We start from the raw sequence: 23,435 nt of genomic DNA on the forward strand, positions 1-23,435 counted from the left end.
GGCTTCTTGTAGTAGGACCCTTTAGCATGCAAATAAATCTGTTATTTCCTTGAACCTTTGACTGGTTATGCTCAGTTTATATATATACAACAATAGAAGGTGAGAAATAGGAAGCTCGTGCTATCCCAAAGTTATCTAGGGAGTTATTCAAGCAAGAATGATCCAAAACAGTTTGCTTTTTCCCTTGCATGGGAAAAATTACTCACCAATCAGAACTGTGACTAAGCAAAATGGAAGTTATCTTTCTTGCAGATGGAGGAGGCAATGTGCAGGTATGATTTAGCTAGTCAGCTTCTTGCGTGGTTTAAAGGACTTGACTTTGTACAGTCATGGGTCCAGGGAAGGAGCAGTCTAGCTGTGCATAGAAACTAGAGCCTTCTGAATTACATTATACTCTTAACACATCTTCATATATGTTGCATATTCTAAATGAGTCTATAACATTTAGTATGAGTCTATAACATTTAATAAGGAAGCCTATAACATTTAATGTCTATAACATTTAATAACATTATGAGTCTATAGCATTTAATAAGGAGCATTTAATACTGTAAGCTTTGTGTGTGTTTGTTTTTGTTGGAATACATAAGCCACAAACGAATGGGTACGTACTGTAGATTGGAGTCAAGCTAGGGGCCCCAAGGCTGCATTTAGATGTGAGACGTGATTGGTTTGGCCCACATAGTTTAAAAAATTCCTGGTTGGTTGCCTGGTTTAACGCATGGCTATTGTGTCTTGTTGTTTCTTAATCTCCAGTTGCTTTGGAAAAATCACCAGCTTAGACAGTAACTGATCTGCATGTCACTTGGGCGGAGCCCCTGGGCAGCTCTGTCTCTGTTAGGACTAGGACCTGGGCTTCCCAGTTTGTAATGCTAAATATCTCGCTCTCTTTATTTCCTTATATTTTCTTCTTGGCCAGTTGTTTTTGCAACCTCTGTTTTAAAGTTGCAGTTCTATTTTTTAAAAATGCCTGTGTTCTAAACAAGAAAGACAATGGGGATTTATCCTTCATACGTATACAGATTTTACTGTTAAGACAGTTGCGATAGAAGTGCTTGAATACATTATCTTCTTCTTACTAGATGTACGAATTGTAATTTATTTTCCCTATTATAAAATTAGTTCTTTTACATATTTGCCTTTTAATCAAGTAGGTGTGTAGTCTGTAATCTTGTAACCCTCAATCAGCCTAGGTCTTTTCATCTCAATTATCTTGACTACTGCACAGTTTTTCTTTTGCTGGCTTCTGGCTGCATTTGAACTTAAATTGCTTTAGATGGTGCTCAGGTCCTGTTCAAGGTCATCTTGGCTTCTTAGCACATGCTAGTGAAAAAGAATGATTGTGAAAATGGGCTGAACCTGATGGACTTAAATGTTATTTTATATTTTCACCACTGGAATTAATCAGTCCAGAGGTGTGTGTCCCACCTAAGTGCTGTTTTATTTCAGCAGAGAGGCTTTCTAGTGTCAGGCCGTCAGCTGGGAGCCTTGAGTCTTCACAACTGTTCTTGGGGCTTCTGTGAAGTGCTGATCTATGACCTGACGGGTCCCCCTCATCTCTTGGCCCATGGCCTGTCAGGTTCCCATTTCCATGGTAGCAGGGTGCATGGCCTTGCTCCCTTGTGCTGGGGATTCACCCGGTGCTGATTGGGCGAGTGTGTGACAGGTTAGTGGGTGCACATATCTGATATTTCAAATATGTTTGGAGTATTGAAGAGGAGCAAAAAAATGGATCTTAGGCTTTAGTGCCATAACAGCCTCTTTGAATCCTGGCATTTGCCACTTGTCAGCTGTGAGGTCTCGGTCACATCACCTGTCTTCTCTGAGTTCAGTGTCCTGGCTGGATACCCAGTCTGTTGAGTCTTCTGCATTACGTCCACTGAGTCTCTGTTGCTTCTTCCCTTCTCACCCCATTGTGGAGCCAGACATGAGTATAAGCACTGCGTAGCCACCGAGATGCACATGGTCCTTCAGAACCTCCCAGTTCCAGGGCGGGAATCACTTGACCTGAGCTCCATAGATAAACTATAGGGCTGCTCAGAGGAGGGACCCTGACCCCTTGCCAGTTTGCATATTTACCGAGGGTCAGGACAGGGATCACATGACAGATGGAGAAGATACTGAGTTTTGCTGCAGGGTCTCACCATGCTGGCCTGGAACATCTTCTGTGCTTGCTTGTTTTGTCTGAGGCCTGGGAGGCTTCCCCGCTCAGGCCGCTGCCTGACAGCAGTCAGACACTTTGTCTTGCCTCAGCCCTCCTCTGGTTCTGGGCTTACTCTAGGGATTGCCTGCAAGGGTCACAGTGAGTACGGCCATCTGACATGTTGGCTCCTTTTCTCTGGACTACATTTATCTCATTGTATTTAAAAGCTCCAAACGTGCCCACAATAGCTGTGGTCGTGTCTCCTGGCAGCCTTCAAGCCTCCACACACCGCCATCAGGCTCTCTTCAGAGGATTCAAGGGCTGGCGTTTGAGAGTAGCTGGATGGCGATGGTGAGAATAAACGGCTGTTTCTCTGCAGGCGCCTCCGTGGGCCTCCTCTGCCTGGTCATCAAGCTGTCCCCCTTCTGCTCCGGCTTGGGGGTCTTCCCTGCGCCTTCGTTTGTGGTCCTGGCTTCTGTACTGGTCTGCCAGCTGCCCTGTAGTTCTTCCTGAAAGTAGGGCTTGTCGCTTGTTAACCGCCTCTGTCATGCTTTCTTTTTAAGCCACAACCACGTGGTTTTGCTTGAGCAGCTTCATCAGGTCCGGAGCCCAGATCATGTCCAGCTCAGCCAGAGGCCTGGGTGCCCTCCTGAGGGTCCGTTGCCCACAGGCCTGCACACTAGAGGCAGCCCCAGCTGTCCAGAGGCAGATTGGCAGCTTGACAATGCTAAGCTTCTTTTTCAGGGTCTCTGGTATTCAGGCTTCACCGCTCACAGACAGAAAGCTCTGCAGCTACTGGTCACTGGCTGTCCCTCTCAGCTGAATGGCTGACTCCGCCCACAGAGGGGTGGAGCACTTAGAGTCCTGGGATTAACCCTTAGACTTGATAAAATCTAAGCAAATGCAAATGACTTTTTTCAGTAATAGACTATAATCGTATTTTGTAAAAATAGTTTTTCCTGTTCTATGTCTCTTAGACTTTGCTTTCTACTTACGCTAACAGCAAGAGATGGACTGAATCTTGCAAGAAGTAAACCATTTTTTCAAAATAATCAAAAACGTTTTCCTCCTGATTGACCTTTGCACACTGCCCCTACACCTCTGTGAGTCACCCACTCCCCTGCCGCCCGTTCTCCACACTGAGATGAAGGGGGCTTTCAGAACGTTCATCTGATGTACCTTCCCTGTTACATGGTTTCTCCAGGGACATTAGGATGCCAAGGCCAGAGCGCTGAATGTGACGCACACATGACACGTGTGTTGTCTCAGTCGTGGCTACTCTCCGCGGCACCCTCTCTGTCTGCCTCGGTTGGTCTTCGACTGGTCACGCCCTGCTCGGCTCAGGGGCCCGCTCCTGGCCTTTCTGTCTGCAAACTCTTGCGTGTCCCACGCACATGCCGGTCTCAGTTCAGAAGTCGCCTGTTCGGAGCCGTTTCTTCCTGAACCTTCAGTGCGGTCGTTTTCGTATCTTTCCACTGTACACTCTCCTTTCTAGCACACGTCACCCTGCAGTCAATTTGTCTTTCTTCTCTCTATATCTAAAGCTTCGTGTGGGCAGAAGGGCATGTCTGTCCATGTCTGTTTTCCCAGTGCCTGGCACAGAGTAGACAGTCAATACGTTTTCCGGCTTATTAAAAAAAAAAGGGATAAACCGTCATTTGGCGGCATTGTGTGGATGACAAATGGTGCCTGTGAAGTGTCTGGCTCTGCACCTGACACATAACAGATACACAGAAAGTACCTACTCTTGTTGGTAATCAGTGGATTAATGTCTTACAAGGTTGTAGAAGGCCAGGTAGGATGTTGCTTTGTTTGAGAGATGGTGTATTATGGTAGAAAGGAAAGGGCTTTGGAGTCAGAAACACCTGGTATTCACTAGCTATAACATTGGGCTGTAACCCACAAGGAAGGACCTCCCTCCCACAAAAAAAAAACTAGAATTATCTTTTGGAGGGTGAGGCCCTTGGAATTCATTCCTCCAGATCAAGTGGTCAGTCCAAGTTTGTATCTGGAAGTTTTGAGAAGGTTGAATTATGATTTACTAAGTAAATGTCCCAAGTTGTGACAAACAGATGACTGGTTTTTCCACCGTGACAATGCACCCCGCCCGCACTGCGCTGAGTGTCCAGCAGTTTTTAACCAAAAAGGGCATGACCCCTGGGCCCCACCCTCCCTGCTCACCGAAGCTTGCCCAGAGCCCCTTTTTTTGTGTCCTGGACTGAAAGACATTTTCCTCAAAGGGAAACATTTTGCCAGTATGGAAGAGGTGAAACAAAAAACAGCAGAAGCACTAAAAGGCATCAAAATGGGTGCGTTTAAAAACTGTTTTGAGCAGTGGAAAAAGCATCTCAGTAAGTTCACTGCATCAGTTGGAAAGTACTTTGAGAGTGACTGAAGTTTAAACATATAAGAATAAATACATAATTTTAAAATAAATTCCGGGGGGTTTTGGGTCCCCCCTCATATCTCCTGAAGCTCAGTTTTTCCTCTGCTGATGCCTACCTACGTCTTCATGAATGGCAGAGCTGGTATTTTTTTAAGTTATAGATTGAAGATTTGACATAAATTTATCATTGATAAATATTTGCTTAGTCTGACATTTATTTATTTATGTTAGATCACCTTATAACACTGTACTTTCTTGTCTTCTGTGACTAGACTCCAGGTTTGTTTTTCAGTTCTGTAATCTGTAACTAAATTAGTTTAATTTCCATGATTTTTTTGAAGTGAAATGTCAATATTTCCATTTTCAAACAGTATTTATTAGCCTAGCATTCCAAAAGTAACTTTTATTTCAAAGGGACCATTTTGCTCAGGTAATGAATTAAATTTATATTAGTCTTGAGATGCCAAATTCTAAGACACTTAAGAAGTTTATTAAGCCAAGTATTTAGTTCTCTTTAGTAGCTAAAAGAAAGCAGTTTAAGCTTATAAATAAACAACATATTCAAAGTATGGTAATTAATTCATAGCCACGTGCACATTTGACTAGGTGGACACAAGGCCGTTGAAGAAGTTACTCAGTTGTAGGTTTCACAAAACCAGATCCCACAGTGTGAAAGGCTGAGAGTCATGTAAAACTTGCCCTTTGATCACGGTGTTTAATGCAGATCTGTATTCTGCATTATTTAGGATCCGGGTTTATAGAATTATTAACCCTTGAATTAGTCCCTTTAAGATTTCTATTCGGTTTGAGTGTGTGCAGTTCATGAGCATGGCCAGACCTGAACTTGATTCCATTTAGGTCGTTGGTTTTTAAAGAGATCTTTTCCGGAAATTGAAATAACATTTAAGGATTGTTCTCTTTTTAAACAAATATCACAGAAATACAGCTTAATGTTTTCATCGATTTTTTCCCCCCACTTTAGAAGCAGCATTAAGAGGTCTTTTGGGAGCCTTGACAAGCACGCCCTACTCTCCCACCCAGCACCTAGAGCGAGAGCAAGCTCTTGCTAAACAGTTCGCGGAAATTCTTCATTTCACACTCCGGTTTGACGAACTCAAGGTAGCATTTTCTGCTGGTCCGGAAATCAGGAGTATTTTAATGGGGGAAAAAGCCTGGAAACCTTATTAAGATATCTTTCAATGAAGTCTGCTGAACCTTAAAAAAACTGGAAAACTGAATTTCAGAACTTGATGTTGGCAACTAACAAATTGCCCAGTATTCATTTTACATTTAGTTTTGTTTTTAAAATCATCTCTGAAACAATATTGAGCTGCTTTTTAAATTTTTTTCTACTCGTCTCGTTTTTCCCAACATTCTTTGATGTTAAAATTTCTTTTTTTCCCTTCTCTCTCCTTCTCACTCCCTTTCTCTCTTTCTCTGTCGCTCTTTATAGTGTTTATAACTAAAAATCTCCTGCTGTGAAAAGGAGTTAGTATCAAGGAATAAGCACTAGATTTCTTATCAGGAGACCTGAGTTCCAGCTTATAGTTTCCCTCAGTCACCGCCTATGACACCTTGGGCAGATCTTTTGGTTTTTTTTCAGGATCTCAGATACCTTGTCTAGAAAATAGAAGAGCTGGAGTCCTAACCTCTACATTTTATGATTATATTATAGACAACTGTTAATTCTCTTGTTACAACTTTGAGTGCACATGATTTGTATGTAATGTTTTAGGCTGTTTGAGGATTGCCCAATTGACCATATATATACGTACTTTCATTGTAGCAATGAAAAACAGGTACCTATATATTCCTTTTTTGTTATTTATTTGATAATACGATTTTTTTGGTAAACAGGCTTTTAGTATTTACCTGAAATTATTGAAAAGAAGAGGGAAGGTATACTCCCTGACACTGAAAAAGTCTGTGTAGTTTTATATGTTCAGTAAAGACTCAATTCAATGTTATAAGCTATTTTGAATGATACTAGTTTTTGTTCTTAAAATGATACTATAAATTAGGGAATGTTTAATACTTATTAAAGCTGTATTTGTTAGATTTTCACTTAAGTTTTTATATTAGCATTTAGTACCTGACTTTTTTTTCCATACATGTTCGCTTTAGATGACAAATCCTGCCATACAGAATGATTTCAGCTATTATAGAAGAACATTGAGTCGTATGAGGATTAATAATGTACCAGTAAGTTCATGCTTTGAATTTGGGGGGTGGTAGAAATAACCCAGCTTTCGATCTGTTCATTTTATTCTTTGATTTGTTCATTCATTCAGACGCTGTTCAAGCCAGTAATAGAGTTAGCAATTATGGGCAGCCCCAGTTGTGGAGGAAAGGGCAGCCTATAGCAAACCGTATGGCATTCTGTTTTTCCTCTCGGTCTCTTAATTCCCACAACCACTTCAACAAAATGGCTTGTCTATATAACATCGAGGCTTGTAAAAATGTATCTGTATGTTCTTGTTTTAGCTATACAAAAGTTTTGTGAACGAGTGGTTACGAGATTTCTGTCTCCATGGTTTGAGAATGGAAGGGCCTTGGGGAGAAGCGGTCCTGGATTTAGAGGCGGGCAAGAGTGGGGCATGAGGTTGCGGACCCTCTGTTGGCTGTGCCCGCCCCGGCTGTGCGAGAAAGTGGCTGCTGTGCCTGCTCCTTGGCCAGCGCGGCATCCCTTCTGGTTGCTGTTAGTCTCGTGTCATCCTCCCCTTGAGCTCTTTGTCAATCTCTTCTGCCTCCAGGGAGGGAAATACCTTAAGTAAAAACTTTGCTAGGAAGAAAGTGTTATCTTGTTCTCTGTGTATTTTGAGAACTTACGTTGTGCTAATTGGCATGAAAAGATCAACCCTAGCTTCAAGTAGAAAGCGTAATAAAGAAATGCTGTTACTATGTCAGGGGTGGCAAATGGAGAAGAGACCACAACAGAATATAGCAAAGGAGACTGTGCTTTTATTTTCTTGAATAAATATTTTATGAAGTGGTAGCACCAAGACAGGCCTGGGTTGGAGGAAAAGACTTCTCTTCATGAAACGTCGGTTCTTTGCATCAGTTTGGTTTTACTCAGACCGATTCCTGGTGTGAAACAGACCTTGACATCTAGTCTTTTCTTTACCCTTCATGTAAAATAAAATAAGAGCAAAACACCCTGTCCTCTGCCGTAGCCATCCTTGCCGTCACTCAAGGCCAAAGGCGTTAGTCTTCTTGGTCCTCTCTTTACCTTCTGTGATTTCAGGTAAAGGCCATGGTTTTCATGTGAAATCTCTCCCCCAGCCCTCTCTGCTTTCCTCTGACCTCCACTCCCATGGAGACTCCAACCCTCGCTCTCAGGCCGTCACTTGTAGCAGCATGTCTCACCTCTGACCGGGAGTCTTACTCCTTCTGGATACAGTCTGCTCACTATTACCAGTTAATGTTCTTTCAGAAATTAACTTAACTGCCATTTCTTTCTTCTGACACTCTTAACTGTCTCCTCATTCCACATGGAAGAGTAGCATGAGCACAAGCTGGCATTTAAGGTACTCTGCAGTCTAACCCAGCCTGGCCTTTCCCTGGTTTCTAGCCCTCAGTGCCCAGAATATGCTGAGCTACCCACTTCTCAGTCCTTTGGCAGCATGCTCTTTCAGTGTGCCAGGTTGGATGCCTTGTCCACCTGCTCCCTGTCACCTGCAGTAGCCTAACTCTTCTGTGAGTCCACCTGAGATTCTTTGAGTTTAGCCTAGTCTTTCTCTGGTCCCCCTTTTCTGTTATCGCCTAGTGTTTTTTCGTGGGAGTCAGGTGGATACTTGTGTGTTTGTGATGGAGACAGGGTACAATTTCATAAGCGTCTTCTGTTTTCCATAGCATTTAGAATCTCTAAAGGATTATTCATCTTTTAAAAAATCGTTTAATGTTATTTGTTATCTTTTTATTTTCAAAGGAATATTTAAGTACTGTGAACACATGGTCTAGAATGTTAATTTGTTAAAGATATTTATTAGGCCGGGCTTGGTGGCTCAGCCTGTAATCCCGTGCCTTGGGAGGCTGAGGTGAGTGAATTGCCTGAGCCCATGGGTTCGAGACCCGCCTGGGCAACTTGACAAGACCTCATCTCTACAATAAATTTTTAAAAAGTTAACTGGGCGTGGTAGTGCGTGCCTGTAGTTCCAGCTCCTTGGAAGGCTGAGGTGGAAGGATCGCCGGAGCCCAGCAGGTTGAGGCTGCGGTGGCCGGGAGCGGCCACTGCACTCCAGTGTGGGCAACAGAGTGAGACTCCAACTCAAAAAAAAAAAAAAGATATTTATTAGGTCATTATCACAAGCGTGAATGAGGCAGGCACCCTGCCTTGATTTCTTTTTAAATAAATGTTATCATATTTAATAATTCATGGGCTGAAACAAGTGCTTTTACTTTCCACACAGGCAGAAGGAGAAAATGAAGTAAATAACGAGTTGGCAAACCGAATGTCTTTGTTTTATGCTGAGGCGACTCCAATGCTGAAAACCTTGAGTGATGCCACCACGAAATTTGTATCCGAGGTAAGCATTGCCTGGAAGTTGCTCTGTGCATTGTGACTTTTTTCCTGTTGCAGGCCTGGTGATCTCAGCAAGCCCGTGGCGTAAATGCGGGTGCCCTGGCTTTCCCTGAGCCACGTGTGTGCACACCTGTCTGCAGAGCCTCTGGGGAAACGGTCGGTCCTTGGCAGTAGCGTGCCCAGGCTGAGCTCTTGGGTGGCTTTTCACCTCTGCCCTTTGTCTAGCCTTTGCTTTCTGAGTTAGTGGCACCATGGTGCGAGCAGGCTGTAGGGACTGTCGCCCTAAGTTCATTCCACACCTCACCCCTGCGTCTGCTCCATCTCACGGCCTTGGTGGTACGCCCTCCAGAATGGGTCATGAATCTCACACCTGGGCCTCTTCGCGCTCCTGTCCAGAAGAGCGCGGGAATTTCTCATGCGGATTTTGGCACTCATGCCCTGACCGCTCCGATTTCCTCTGCCCCATCCCTCTTTCTCCCTGGAGCAGCCAGAAAAGCATCTTAAAACATGAGCCGAACTCTCCCTCTTCCGCTTCAGGGTTCCTGTGACTTCCTAGTTCCCTTAGGATAAAATCCAAATGCCACACAGCGTATCGAGCTCAGCACCTCCGACCCCGTCTGTGAGGTCGAGGTTGTTCTCGCCCCCCGGGGGCAGAAGCACCTTTCTGGAGAGCTTGGTCTTGCCTGTTCGGTTCACACCGTGTCCCCAGAGCTGTGTGACAGTGCTTAGAATCTAGTGCAGTGGCCGGGCTCGCTGGCTCAGCCTGTAATCCCACGCCTTGGGAGACTGAGGTGAGTGGATTGTCTGAGCCCGTGGGTTCGAGACCCGCCTGGGCAACTTGGTAAGACCTCATCTCTACAATAAATCAAAATTTAGCCGGGCGTGGTAGCGCATGCCTGTAATTCTGGCTACTCGGATGGCTGAGGTGGAAGGATCGCCGGAGCCCAGCAGGTCGAGGCTGCAGTGACCGGGAGGCCACTGCACTCCAGTCTGGGCGACAGAGTGAAACTCCAACTCAAAAAAAAAAAAAAAAAGGATCTAGTGCGGTGTTTAGAAAACTGGGACTAGGAACCAGATTGTCAAGTTGCTAATTTTTGTTTCGTACTAAGTTGTAAAGTATACGTAAGTAATAACTATTAGTTCCTTTTCTTTGTATATTTCTGCAGAATAAAAATTTACCAATAGAAAATACGACCGACTGTTTAAGCACCATGGCTAGTGTATGCAGAGTCATGCTGGAAACACCGTGAGTACTGATGGGCCAGTTCACTTTGCGGCTGAGGTAATTTCAGGATGGGTTCAAACACCAACATGTCTTACCTGGAAGGGGGTAGTTCAGCATTTGCTGCGGTGGCAACTTGATGTAACTTCTGGATCGATAGGAAGCAGAGTTGGTCTTTGGTGCACCGCAGACCGTCAGACCCACTTAGACTCTTGCGAACAGAAACGTGAAGGGTTTGGGGTGGGGGAGAAGGGGAAGAGCCCGACAGCTCCCTGGTTATGCTTAGTGTGCGCACGTTCCCGTCGTAGTAGCAGTCTTGCCTTTGGGCCAGCAGGCTAGGGTGATGCTTGTATGTGTCCCTTTTTCTCTCAACATTAGTTCTCAGTCTTTATTTTTCACCACAAGCCTGGATTCCCTTCCGGATCTCTCTTGTCCCTGCAGCACTGGTGATGCACAACTCTGGCTGGGTTTTTTTGCCAGCAGGCAGGAAGAATCCCTCCTGGATTCTTGACTCCTGGAGTCTTCTGGTCCCAGAAGACTGTAACAGAGCCAAGAATTCCTGTCGCCTAAGTTGCAGTGCAGTGCAGAGTCACATTATGAAAGAGTCCAAACATTTTTTAAAATGTGAAAGCTTATGAAGTAAAAAAGTTACAATAAGCTAAGGCTCATTTATTCCTGAAGAAAAATTTGTGGCTGGGTATAGCGGCTCACACCTGTAATCCCAGCCCTTTGGGAAGGAGGTTCACTTGAGGCTGGGAGTTTGAGACCAGCCTGGGCAACACAAGGAGACTCCATTTCTGCAAGATATATAAAAGAGAAAAATGTCAGCCGGGCTCGGTGGCTCAGCCTGTAATCCCAGCACTTTGGGAGGCTGAGGTGATTGGATTACCTGAGCTCACGGGATCAAGACCCGCTTGGGCAACTTGGTGAGACCTCACCTCTACAATAAAATCAAAAATTAGCTGGGCGTGGTAGCACGCGCCTGTAGTTCCAGTTACTTGGAAGGCTGAGGCGGAAGGATCGCCGGAGCCCAGCAGGTTGAGGCTGTGGTTGCCGGGAGCGGCCACTGCACTCCGGTCTGGGTGACAGAGTGAGACTCCAACTCAAAAAAAAAAAAAAAAAAAAAGAGAGAGAAATGTCAGAAATAAATTTAGTGTAGCCCTAGGGTCTTGTGATCTGTCTCCAGTGGTGGGCTGTGGTATCCCAGCCCTTTACACTCACCACTCGCTCAGCGACGCATCCAGGGAACTGCAGGCCCTGCAGTCTCTGTGCATGGTCTGTGTCCTGTGCAGATGTACCGGTTTTTAAATCTTTTATGCCGTGTTCTTGCCATACTTTTGTTTAAATATGTCAGATACACAAGTTCTCGCCATTGTGTTTGAACTACCTGCGGTGTCCCGTGCAGTAGCGTGCTGTGCAGGTGTGTGGCTTAAGAGCAGCAGGCTGAACCATGAAGCCCAGGTGTGTGGTGAGCTGTCCCGTCTAGGTTTTCACAAGTCGCTCTATGATGTTTGCACGCCGATGAGATTGCCTTATGACACAGATATCAGCGCTGTCCCCATGATTAAGTGACATGTGGCTGTATATGGTTTTTACTGAATTACTTGTTTCCGTGGCATTTTCAAAGCACTGTCATACACATTGTCCTATCAGAAAACCTTAGGAAGTAGGAGGGCAACTCTCCTCATCATCAGAGTATGATAGAATTTTGGTAAAACTCAAATTCAGTAAGACAACAGTGTGTTTAGATCCGGCTGGCCCCTAGATAGCAGACCAACTTGGCTCCGTTTAGCTGGTGACATTTTTACCATATCGGTGGGAACAGCCTTTGCTTAGTGCCCGCCTCCAGCTGGCCTTCTGCCTAAGGACTCCTTCTGGTTTCTCTAAGGTGGCTGCTCTGCGTCGAGCGGAAGGGTAACATCCTGAGGTGTATGAGATCGAGGTCGGAAGGTGTGGGTGGAGAGGCCCACTCACCGCTTAGCATCCCTGGGGATCTCAGTGTGGAGACGGGCGTAATGTCAGCATCCCTGTTAGAGACTGGAGGGGCAAGGTGGCGTCAGCTCATTGACGTGTCTTGTGACACGCCTCCCATTCATATCTTTTCTGCCCTCCAGGGAATACAGAAGCAGGTTTACAAACGAGGAGACGGTGTCGTTCTGCTTGAGGGTGATGGTGGGCGTCATAATACTCTATGACCACGTGCATCCAGTGGGAGCATTTGCCAAAACTTCCAAAATCGATGTAAGTGACATCTGCTTTGCTGTGTTCCCAACACTTTTTTACTTAGAAGCCATAGGCTTTTATTTGAGGGCAGCGGCTGGAGTCTCCCAGAAGCCAGATGGATGGCTCGTGAGCTGGTGGCATCCTTGGCCCTCTGTTCTCTTGCCGGGTCCTTGAGGCTAAGAACGCAGTTGGAACAGAGTGCTCCGAGGACGACTGGCTGTCTGTAGAGGGTCTCCTGGCAGCTCCTTCTATGTAGGTGGCCATATAGATAGACTGTTAGATCCAAGGAATTTTCTGGTCCTGTCCTTTAATTACTTTGGCCAAAGGCCATTTCAAAGAGAAGGTTTATTTCAAATGCATACGAAAAGTCAGCCGTGGTGCTCCAGGGAAGAGCTGAAGACCTCTCACGTTTGTGCTCCCTTCCCCATCAGCGGAATGTGACTGTGGTCGGGTTTACACTTCCTTGTCTCTCTAAAAGCTCGTGTCAGAAACAAAGTAGTTTTGGGGTTCTCTGCTTTGTGGCTTCTCTCCTCGCCCTCTCACATCTTGTTCGTCAGTGTTTGGCAAGAATCATCCTCGGTTTCCCACTCACAGATGGCTTAGGCTCTGGGTGTTCGGGGGTCTCCATCACTGACTGCTAGCCTCGCTTCTCACCTGCATGCCCATCTGTCGCATGGGGTGAGAGAGGAGTTTACATCTACTGTGTGTGTCCCAGGAATTTTACGTTTGTTTTTCCACTGATACTGAAAATACTCCCAGGGTGTAGGTGTTAGCTCCCTTTGCTGTTAGAGCATCTAAAGCTTAACAGGTAAAGAAATGGAATTGCTAGTGATGGGTTGAGTGAGAGCTTGAACCCACAGCTCTCTGGCTTCCGTGCTTCTGTGCTTTTTTTGCTAAGTTATGCTTTTTCCCGATAACCAGGCTTATCTTCCTTAAATGCCATCTTCATAAAATCACTATCTTTTTTAATAGCCTACAGCAAGTCTCTGCTTCCTGGCATCTCAGTTCCATATGCGTCATCCTGACTTTCTGAGGCTCTCTCTGACTCCCAGCATGGCCTGTCTATCCTCAGTGTGTGACACTTTCTTATTTTGCCATTGGGTTCTTCTAGCTGGAAAGCTCCACTTTTCCTTGCTAGCATACCCATCTGTCCTTGAAGTCCCCAGTGGGCACCTTTCTGGGTCTTCTCCTAGTAAACCCATTGTCTTTTAAAAGTTTGTTTCAGCCGGGTATGGTGGCTCAGCCTATAATCCCAGCACTTTGGGAGGCCGAGGCGAGAGGATTGCCTGAGCCTGGGGGGTCAAGACCAGCCTGGGCAACTTGGTGAGACCTTGCCTTTACAATAAATCACAAAAACTAGCCTAATGTGGTTCTAGCTACTTGGAAGGCTGAGGTGAAAGGATCGCCTAAGCTCAGCAGGCCAAGGCTGCAGTGGCCGTGAGCATGCCACTGCACTCCAGCCTGGGTGACAAGAGTGAGACTCCAACTCAAAAAAAAAAAGTTTATTTCATTGACAAATTGAAAATAACACTTATGTAGGGTTTTTTCCTGTTCTAAGAATAAGTAATTTGGCATAAAGTATGTACTCTCTTGAGTTTTACAGTTGTGGTCTTGATTTATTTCAGGTTTATCTTACTGTTTTGAAAATGAATGTTATGTTTAAAAAAAAAAGGAATATTTTACCTTTTCTGTTTTCTTTATTTCTTAGATGAAAGGTTGTATCAAAGTTCTTAAGGACCAGCCTCCCAACAGTGTAGAAGGTCTTCTAAATGCTCTCAGGTGTGTATGTGTTTGTGTACGAATGTGTAGAAAATATGTAAGGAAATGTTTGACTTGTATATATGTAAAGAAAATGCTTTAAAAAGTGCGTAGCACAAAGGTTACGAGGATACTTGTCCAGGCTGGAAACATGAAGGTCTCCTTTTGCTTACTGGTGCTCTCGCTTCCGGTGGTGAGCGCATGTTTTATACTGAGAAATGTGTGCATATGAATTGGAATGTCAGCTTCATTTCTTGGTTGAAGATTTTGGCTTTTACTTTTTGCTCCTCTTGAAATAGGGACTGCTTTTTAAAAAAATACAAGTAATATATGTTATTTATAAATAAAATTCAGAAAACATAGGAAAATTTAAAGAAAACTAAATCCTGTAATTTAGTCATTTTGAGATTAAACTACTATTGACATTTGGCATATAGCCTCCCAGAGTTGTTTCTTTACACATGTAGATAATCATGACAGTACGAAATAATGTCAAAGTGTCTCAACCTGCTTTTTTCCCTTAATATAATATAATCACATTTCTTTGTTCAAAACTACAGATTTGTATTGTTTTTGTGTATTTCTTATAATGAAAATAAAGTTGAAAATTATGGAAGTTCCTGAGAATGCTAGAATATTTTTATTTATTTATTTATTTATTTTTAAATTGCTAGGATATTTTTAAATGAAAATCTCAGCACTTCAAAACACCATAACTACCGAGATTTAGCTGGTACTATAATGTCTCTGTCATAAAAGATGATTTTCTAATGTTACTCGATTATTTGGGTTTAATCACAAAAATTACATTAACTGAGCCAGGCTTGGTGGCTCAGCCTGTAATCCCATGCCTTTGGGAGGCTGAGGTGAGTGGATTGCCTGAGCCCGTGAGTTCGAGACCCGCCTGGGCAGCAAGACCTCATCTCTACAATAAATAAAAATATCAGCCAGGCATGGTAGCGCATGCCTGTAATTCCGGCTACTTGGAAGGCCGAGGCGGAAGGATCGCCAGAGCCCAGCAGGTGGAGGCTGCGGTGGCCGGGAGCGGCCACTGCACTCCAGTCTGGGCGACAGAGTGAGACTCCAACTAAAAAAAAAAAAAAATTACATTAACCCAGAAATATTGATATAGTGACATTTACATCATAAAGCAGAATATAGGCTGTGTCGTTTCAGCTGAGTGTGGACTATCCAGTGATTTTTATTAAGATTATGGAAAAGATCTAAAAATAGTTCGTAAAAAGATTATGAAATGTAGTATATAAGCAGTGACTGTTTGATTACAGGAGATCTGTTCTAACTGAACATCAGAAAGAGTAAGGGACATAATTTAAAATCCTTGTAATATGAAACTATTTCCACCATAAACCCAGTTTTTAGAATTTTTACTGTCGAGTGTTTCACGATGCATATCTCAGTGGTTTTTCTATATTTATGATGCTGTGTCTTTCCCACCGAGTTCCTTTCCGAACTCTGCCTGTGTCTCAGGCTGCCTGATGTTTCTCCCAAGTCCCTTTTTTCAGGTTGTTTAGACTCTTCAAAGCCAGCAGGAAACCTTTTGTTAAAACTTATCTAATGGAGGTCTAGTAGGTTTTAGTATTGTTTTTCAACCTTGAAGGGAGTATGCCTGAAAGGTTAATTTAAAAACTCAGAATGTACTGTTGTATTTTAGAGTTTACGGGTAGCTTGGCCTCTTTTTTCTTTGAAGTCAGGGCAGAGGTAGGCGGGGGCCGGGAGTGGCAAATGGCGCTGAGGGCTCCCCCACTGTCCCCTGTGTTTGGGGAGAGGGAGGGTAGGGAGCACTGAGAGCCAGAGCCACCCATCGGTGTGGTCAAGTTTTCTTCCCAAATGCCTGATGGAAGCTAGAAAGTAAAGTTTTGTTGTGGAGAACGTTCAGGCTGTCCTTGTTCAGAGTGATCATTCTATTCTGTGTCTTTTCCTAATTTCTCACTGTGGGGAGGTTGTAAAGTTGGTCCGTCTGCTTGGATGCTATGGACGGTGGTTATTGTTAGTAGCACTTTAGTCACTGGACGTTTGCAGTGCAGTTCCATGTATTTTGCCTTATTTAATCTTCACCACATCTCTGTGAGGTAGGTAGGCCAGGATGGGGTGTTTAAACCTTAAGCACAAATGTTACCTTAAGCCTGCAAAGACCAAAGATTATACAGCTAGTAAGTGTCGCAGTCTTGTCTTCAAATTCAGGATTGCGTTCTTGAAGTCCCATGTACGTGGTACCATCTTAGTAAGTCTTATTATGTGACTGAACTTGGGTTGACTCAGAATCACCTGGATGGTCATGAAAAATACAGCTTCTCAGGTCACTGCCTCCAAAGAGTCTCTTTCATTGGGCCTGAGTCGGACCTCTGGCCTCTTCATTTTAAGCAAGTGCCCTAGCTGTTGTCGATAGTGCTGGTGCTTTGAACAACACTGCCCAAACTGTATTAGCCTGGCCTTTACAGAGAGCAAATGTTGAGAAAGCTTTGTTTTGTAACCCCAAAGCACTGTGCAAGTGTTGTTTACATCTCTACAAAATGGAACGTAAGTTTGGGGAATTAATAACCAGAAGATTTTAAATGGGAGTGTAATTGCATATATGTGTTTGTTTTTTGAATGCTTTTCTGTAATAGTTATGTATACAGTAACTCCAACTTACAGTATGCTAATAAGAAGCAACAAGTATGCTCAGTTCAGCAGCACATATACTAAAATTGGAACGATGTGGAGAAGATTAACATGACTCCTGTTCGAGAATGACATGCAAATTTGTGAAGCATTCCATGTTAAAAAAAAAAAAAAGAAGACGCTAAAGCAACAAGTCATGCCTGCATTTTACAAGTGGAGAAATGAAATCAAGTGTCTTTAATCATAAGAGGGCAGGAGGAGAAAAGAGCTAGACTGGGAGTTTGGGTCCATTGCTAGATCGAGGCTGCAGTGGCCGGGAGCGGCCACTGCACTCCAGTCTGGGCGACAGAGTGAGACTCCAGCTCAAAAAATAAAAATAAAAAATAAATAAAAGTGAAGGTAGCCGGGCTCGGTGGCTCAGCCTGTAATCCCACGCCTTTGGGAGGCTGAGGTGAGTGGATTGCCTGAGCCCGCGGGTTCGAGACCCGCCTGGGCAGCGAGACCTCATCTCTACAATAAATCAAAAAATCAGCCGGGCGTGGTAGCGCATGCCTGTAATTCCGGCTACTCGGAAGGCCGAGGCGGAAGGATCGCCGGAGCCCAGCGGGTCGAGGTTGCGGTGGCCGGGAGCGGCCACTGCACTCCAGTCTGGGCGACAGAGTGAGACTCCAACTCAAAATAAAAAAGAAAGAGTGAAGGTAGGTGACAGCTGCTTTTCTTAAGTAGAGCAGCCGTGTGCACTTGGAAAAGGATTTCGTTCTTACGCGTAAGGGCAGTAATACCACAGATGTGCATGTGTTATTTGCACATACATCGATGATGTTGGCCGTAACCGTCCAAAATGTAAATATATAAATCTGCGTAGGTCACAGACCATGCAGAAATAGGTGGTGGGTTGTATTTGGCCTGTGGACTGTAATTTGCAAACCTCTGGGATAGAGGTTTCCTCTGAGTAAGAAGTTGTAGGTAGCCGGGCTCAGTGGCTCAGCCTGTAATCCCGTGCCTTTGGGAGGCTAAGGTGAGTGGATTGCCTGAGCCCGCGGGTTCGAGACCCGCCTGGGCAACTTGGCAATACCTCATCTCTACAATAAATCAAAAAAGTTAACCGGGCGTCATAGCGCATGCCTGTAGTTCCAGCCACTCGGAAGGCTGGAGGAGGAAGGATCGCCGGAGCCCAGCAGGTCGAGGCTGCGGTGGCCGGGAGCGGCCACTGCACACCAGCTGGGCGACAGAGTGAGACTCCAAATCAAAAAAAAAAAAAAAGAAGTTGTATGTAATTATTTCCTTGAGCGCTACCCAGTCACTTCAGCAAGGCAGAGGCTGTAACTGAGTCAATCAGCCGTTGGCCCTTCCATTAGGAGGGCGGGAGGTGGACTCGCTCCGCAGAACCTGAACAGGCTAAAGCCGCAACGGAAAGGCACGACGCTGTGAGAGGAGGTTTCTGTGACCAGTTTCTCATCATGTCATAATTGACTTGATGTAGATGCTTGTTAAATCCCCTAAAATGAGTCTCTCTTTAATGTTTAAGGTACACAACAAAACATTTGAATGATGAGACTACCTCCAAGCAAATTAAATCCATGCTGCAATAACAGTTCTGGAATAAGCACCTGCTGGAGACAGAAGACAGTATTCTGCAGTGACTGAGAATGCACAGTTTTTTAGTGATTGCAATTCCTATCTCATTTATTCTTGCTTTTCTTTCTTTCCTCTGTTCCTCTTCCCTCTTTTTTAATCATGTTCTTGTTCTTAAGACTTCTTTTCTGTGCCAAAATCAGTAAAGTTTCACTCTGAAGGGATCTTGGATCTTGTCCCTTCCACAAGCCACTGAGGCAGCTAATTATGCATTGCATTGGGGTCTCTGCTGAGAAAAATTCTGTGACTTGAACTAAATATTTTTAAATGTGGATTTTTTTTGAAACTAATATTTAATATTGCTTCTCCTGCATGGCAAAACTGCCTCTTCTGCTATTTAAAAACCCTCCACGACTTTGTTTTCTACTGCCGCTTTTCTCATGTGCAGCCAAAATGAAATGTTTAAATTAACCGTGTTGTACAAATGGTACCCAACACAAACTTTTTTTAAATTAGTAAGACTTTTGTTTAAAGTTTTAAGTTTGCATTTTGACTTTTTTTGTAAGGATGTATGTTGTGTGTTTAACCTTTATTAACTAACGTTAAAAACTGTGATGTGTGCGTAGAATATTACGTATGCATGTTCATGTTTAAAGAATGGCTGTTGATGATAAAATAAAAATCAGCTTTCATTTTTCTAAGTGTGGCTTGGTTTACTGATGTTTTGTTGTTGGGCGTTGGGAATTTCCCCATGAACGTTTTTATGGAATGCTTATACCTAGGACATCGTTTTCCCTTCTTTTAGGGGAGAGCTGGGTCTTCTCAGTAGTATTTTCTTCATCCTTGTCCGTGTGCTTAATTTTAATTGCTTTTAAGATTTTGCCGAGTGTAATGAGACCAGTGATCTTGTCGTCAACTTTTCACTGCTGATTCATTTACCCTGGATGGACGTGGTCACAGATGGCGGACCACACCCTTGCTTGCTTCTGGGTTGCCGGGAGCGAGAGGGAGGTGGCAGGACGGAGCGCAGAGGGGTCGAGCGTGAGCCCAGGAGGGGCTTCCCCGGAGTACACAGGCGGCCGTGAGCTCACTGTAGCTTAAGATCATGAGGTTTATTCTCACGGTTGGAGGTTGTGGAGTTGGACGAGTTGCGTAGAGGTTGTGTAGTCCAGCCAGGCGAGAGGTCAGTGAGACGGTTACGATGGAAGAGAGTCGCCGAAGCCTCAGTCAGAACCTTCTAAATCCGTCGAGCCAGTCGAGGCACATGCAGCCTTCACGATAGCATCTCTGCCAGCCTCCCGGCCTCCTGTTTGCTGCTCCTCCGCTTCACACCGTCCTCCAGCTTCCTCCAGCCAGGCGCAGCTGCTGCTGTGCAGATTGTTCCCTGGGGTCACATCCATGGTTGTTCTGGCTGGTCCCTGGACCTGACCTTCCCTGATGAACACCAGCCCCCATCTCCCAGCTGTGAGCTGGTGTTACCCTCCTTCGTGAAGCCCTGTGGATAACACCGACCACGTATTTCTAGGCCTCTTCTGGGGATATTGCCATGGGTCAAATGGTGGCTCCCGAAAAGATACATCCACCTGGAATCTGTAAATATGACCTTACTTGGAAAAAGGGGGTTTGCAGATGAAATGAAGGATCTGGAGATGTGATTATCTGGATTAGGGTGGGCCCCAAGTTCAATGGCAAGTCCTTAGAAGGGAAAAGAAGGAAAACACAGCAGAGGCACACAGAGCAGAGGGCCCCGTAAAGCTAGGGAAGAGATTGACCGATGCACCCATCCACCAGGGAACTGTGAGAACCGCTGGAAGCCACTAGAAGCTCGGAGAGAGGCAGGGGGTTGGTTCAGACTCCAGAAGGAACCAACCCTGCCAATATCTTGACTTCAGACCCCAGGTTTGGCCTTGAGAGAAAAAGTTTCTGTCGTTCTAAGCCACCCGGTTCGTGGTGATTTGTTTTGGCAGCCCTAAGAATCAGGCACAAGTACTTTGTAAACATCTCCAGTACTTAACTGTGCTAGTGGATGTCTTGTCTAATTCAATGAGAGGTGTCATGTCTGGAGACTGCAGATATGGTGCGCGGACTTGGACAAGAGCTGCGTCCGATTTTCTGTCAGTGCCAAGGAAGGGTTGTTCACAGCACCCAGATTTGGAGAAGGGCCAAAGTGAATGCTTGAATGGAGTGACTAGCTCGCAAGAACAATCATGACACTGCTGGAATGGAGGTCGTGACGCTGCTGTGGCCTCTGCCATTACCAGAGTTCAAACTCTGCATGTTGAAGATCAAGTGGAAACCTCGAACTCTAGTCTGGGTGTTAGCAAACCGGCTGGAGTTCACCTGCCATCTGTGCTTTGTACAGCCTGTAAGCTAAGAATGGTTTTTAAAAGGGTTGACAAAAATCAAAAGAATATTTTGTGGCATGAGAAAAGTATATGAAATCAAATTCCATTGTTCATAAATAAAATTTTATTGGAACATTGCCTCACTGACTTATACTTTATTTAGAATTCCTCTCTCACACTACAACAGAATCGACTAGTGGCAGCAGATATGTGGCCCTCAGAGGCTAAAATACTTACCGTCCCGGCCCTCCCTAGTTACGAACGCAGGTTTATCAGAGACCCTCACATGGTAGAAACCCAGTGCTCAGGGCGATATAAGAAGCCAGCTCTACGACCAGCAGGGATTCAGCCTCAGGCCTGACCCTGCCCCTCACATAGCCCAGAGAGAGTGATGGGCGTCTTCTCTGCCAACTCTGGTCTCAGTGTACTTGGAGTGAAGGATTATGGGACTGGCGTGGGATCTGCAGGAAAGAGGGCAGGGTTAACTCCTACCTGCTCGAGGGAGTTTTGACTCCGTCTGGGTGGAGCCAAGTCCTGGGAATCCCTCTTACCTCCAGAGCGCCTCTGGTCTGTGTGTCCCTGCCCATCGTATGTCCTGCCTTCACAATTAGACAACCATTGCGTCATCCCTCCCACCAACTGCCTGTGGTTCTTTTCCTCCACCGCCCCTTTGCTGCAGCCCTCGACAGGGATGAGTGGAACTTTTCAGCTGGCTGTCTTCTCACTTTAAAGATTTGGATTAAAAAGCATCCTGGACGGTCTTAAGGTGGCTGCCATTATTTCAGACTTGTCCTGAGGACGTTCGGCCTTGGTGCTCAAATCTAGGCCCTTCTGGGTTGAAATGTCATTTTTTTTTTCTGTTGGAGATTGCAGTTCTGCAAGTTCTTAATGGTCCTTTATGGGACAGGTTTCCAATCTCTAGAATGAGATACGGTCCTAGAAGGCATAGGAAAGGTCTGTGGGCCAAGAGTCGGGAGACTCAAGCCATAGTTTTCCTCTGGAGCTCTACCCTCGTCAGTAAAACGAGATAACTGAATCTTGAGCGCTAGCATTGTTTGAGCCCATGCCACATGCAATGTATGTGTCTCGCATACCCCACTGCAAAGGCAGCCTCGGTGTGAGTACCTGAAACACAGGCTTTAGTCAGTGGCCTTGAGCGGGCTCCCTGCTTCACTCAGTGTGACTGGGCACGTCTCACACGTCTCACCTAGCAAGCATGGGATACTCAGAGTTCTTCCCCTCTCTGGGGTGGCCCATAAGTTCCTATGCATATCAATTAATTTGACCATGATGGCGTTTGATTACGTTAAAAGCAGCAGGTATCGTGCCCATCAAAGCAGCAGTCCCCAACCTTTGTGGCATCATGGACCGGTTTTGTGAGAGACGGTTTTTCCATGGATCAGGGTGGGGCATGGTTTGGGGATGATTGAAGCACCATAACATGGATTGTGCACTTTGTTGTTATTATGTTGTAATATTTGATGAAATAACTATACGACTCACCATAAAGAAAAAAGAGGCACAGACAGAAGTGGTAAATAGAATAACAGGCAGGCCATACATGGACTAAAGTAAGTGTCGGATTCTGATGTCAAGCCTGCCACCAGATGCAACTGTACCACTGAAGCGCATCAACTCACGGACAGGGCTTTCATATGAGTCTGCAAGCAACTGATTTATGATGGTCTCTGGGCAGTCAAACCTCACTGCTCGCGTTCCTCTGTATTTGCAGCCACTCCTCAACACTCGCATCACCACCTCAGCTCAGATCATCAGGCTTTAGATTCTCACTATGGAGTCGCAACCTAGATCCCTTGCACGCTCAGTTCACAATAGGGTTCGCACTCCTACGAGAATCTAATGCGGCCTCCCATCTGGCAGGAGGTGGAGCTCAGGCGGTAATGCCAGCAATGGGGAGCTACTGTAAATACAGATGAAGCTTCGCTGGCTGGACCCGCAGCTCACTTCCTGCTCTGCACCCGGTTGCCAACAGGCCACATGGACCCCAGGGGTTGGGGACCCCAGCATTAATGTGTTGTTTTCCATTTTATTCTAGAGTAATCAGTGATACTGGTTCTAACTACTTTGAGTCGACGTGGGTGCTAGGTGCACCCGCACAATTTTAAGGAGCCTTTTAGAGGTCCTATGACTGATGGATAAACACTGGGTGATAGTTAGTTTTCTAAATGCGCAGGTGATTATCTGCCTATTTGAAATGAAAACTGGCAACACAATTAAACATCAAACCCTGATATATGATGCACTTCTGCAGTGAGCATGTTCACGAGTAGATCTTCATGTCAATAAATACTTGGCAAGCACCTGTCCAGAGCCCTCTGTGTCCTAGGACTTATAAGGACAGGTGAGAAGCAGTTGCCAGTGTGTAGAGAGAGGGTCTTCCCACCGGAAGAAGCCACGTGGGTAAAAGCAGGTGTTCTTTTAAAGCATATGGTCTGAGTATTAACATTGACACAAAATACGGCCTTTCAAGTACTGGTTTTTTTGACAATTTCCTGAAGACTGATCTAGGGTGGAAGAGAAGTAGTACAGCTTTTGTAAGTCAGATAGACCTGGGTTTGCATTTTTTTTTTTTTGAGTTGGAGTCTCACTCGGTCGCCCAGACTGGAGTGCAGTGGCCG

At 45.1% G+C, this 23,435-nt stretch overlaps 1 protein-coding gene across 4 annotated transcripts in view; it reads left to right on the plus strand.

Moving 5' to 3' along the window:
* The window catches only part of FAM49B (family with sequence similarity 49 member B), a 61,146-nt gene extending 41,994 nt beyond the window's left edge, over positions 1-19,152 (plus strand). For all 4 annotated transcript variants that reach the window (XM_008058505.1, XM_021712569.1, XM_008058506.2 and 1 more), the window contains 7 exons: positions 5,512-5,648; positions 6,654-6,731; positions 8,939-9,055; positions 10,218-10,297; positions 12,388-12,514; positions 14,205-14,275; positions 18,405-19,152. In XM_008058505.1, coding sequence (XP_008056696.1) covers positions 5,512-5,648; positions 6,654-6,731; positions 8,939-9,055; positions 10,218-10,297; positions 12,388-12,514; positions 14,205-14,275; positions 18,405-18,468 — 674 coding nt within the window. In that variant the 3' untranslated portion in view covers positions 18,469-19,152. The remainder of the gene's footprint in view (positions 1-5,511; positions 5,649-6,653; positions 6,732-8,938; positions 9,056-10,217; positions 10,298-12,387; positions 12,515-14,204; positions 14,276-18,404) is intronic.
* The last annotated feature ends 4,283 nt before the right edge of the window (positions 19,153-23,435 follow it).

This window comes from Carlito syrichta, unplaced genomic scaffold, assembly GCF_000164805.1.
Source record: "Carlito syrichta isolate Samal-C Ts95f unplaced genomic scaffold, Tarsius_syrichta-2.0.1 Scaffold303367, whole genome shotgun sequence".
Lineage (NCBI taxonomy): Eukaryota > Metazoa > Chordata > Mammalia > Primates > Tarsiidae > Carlito > Carlito syrichta.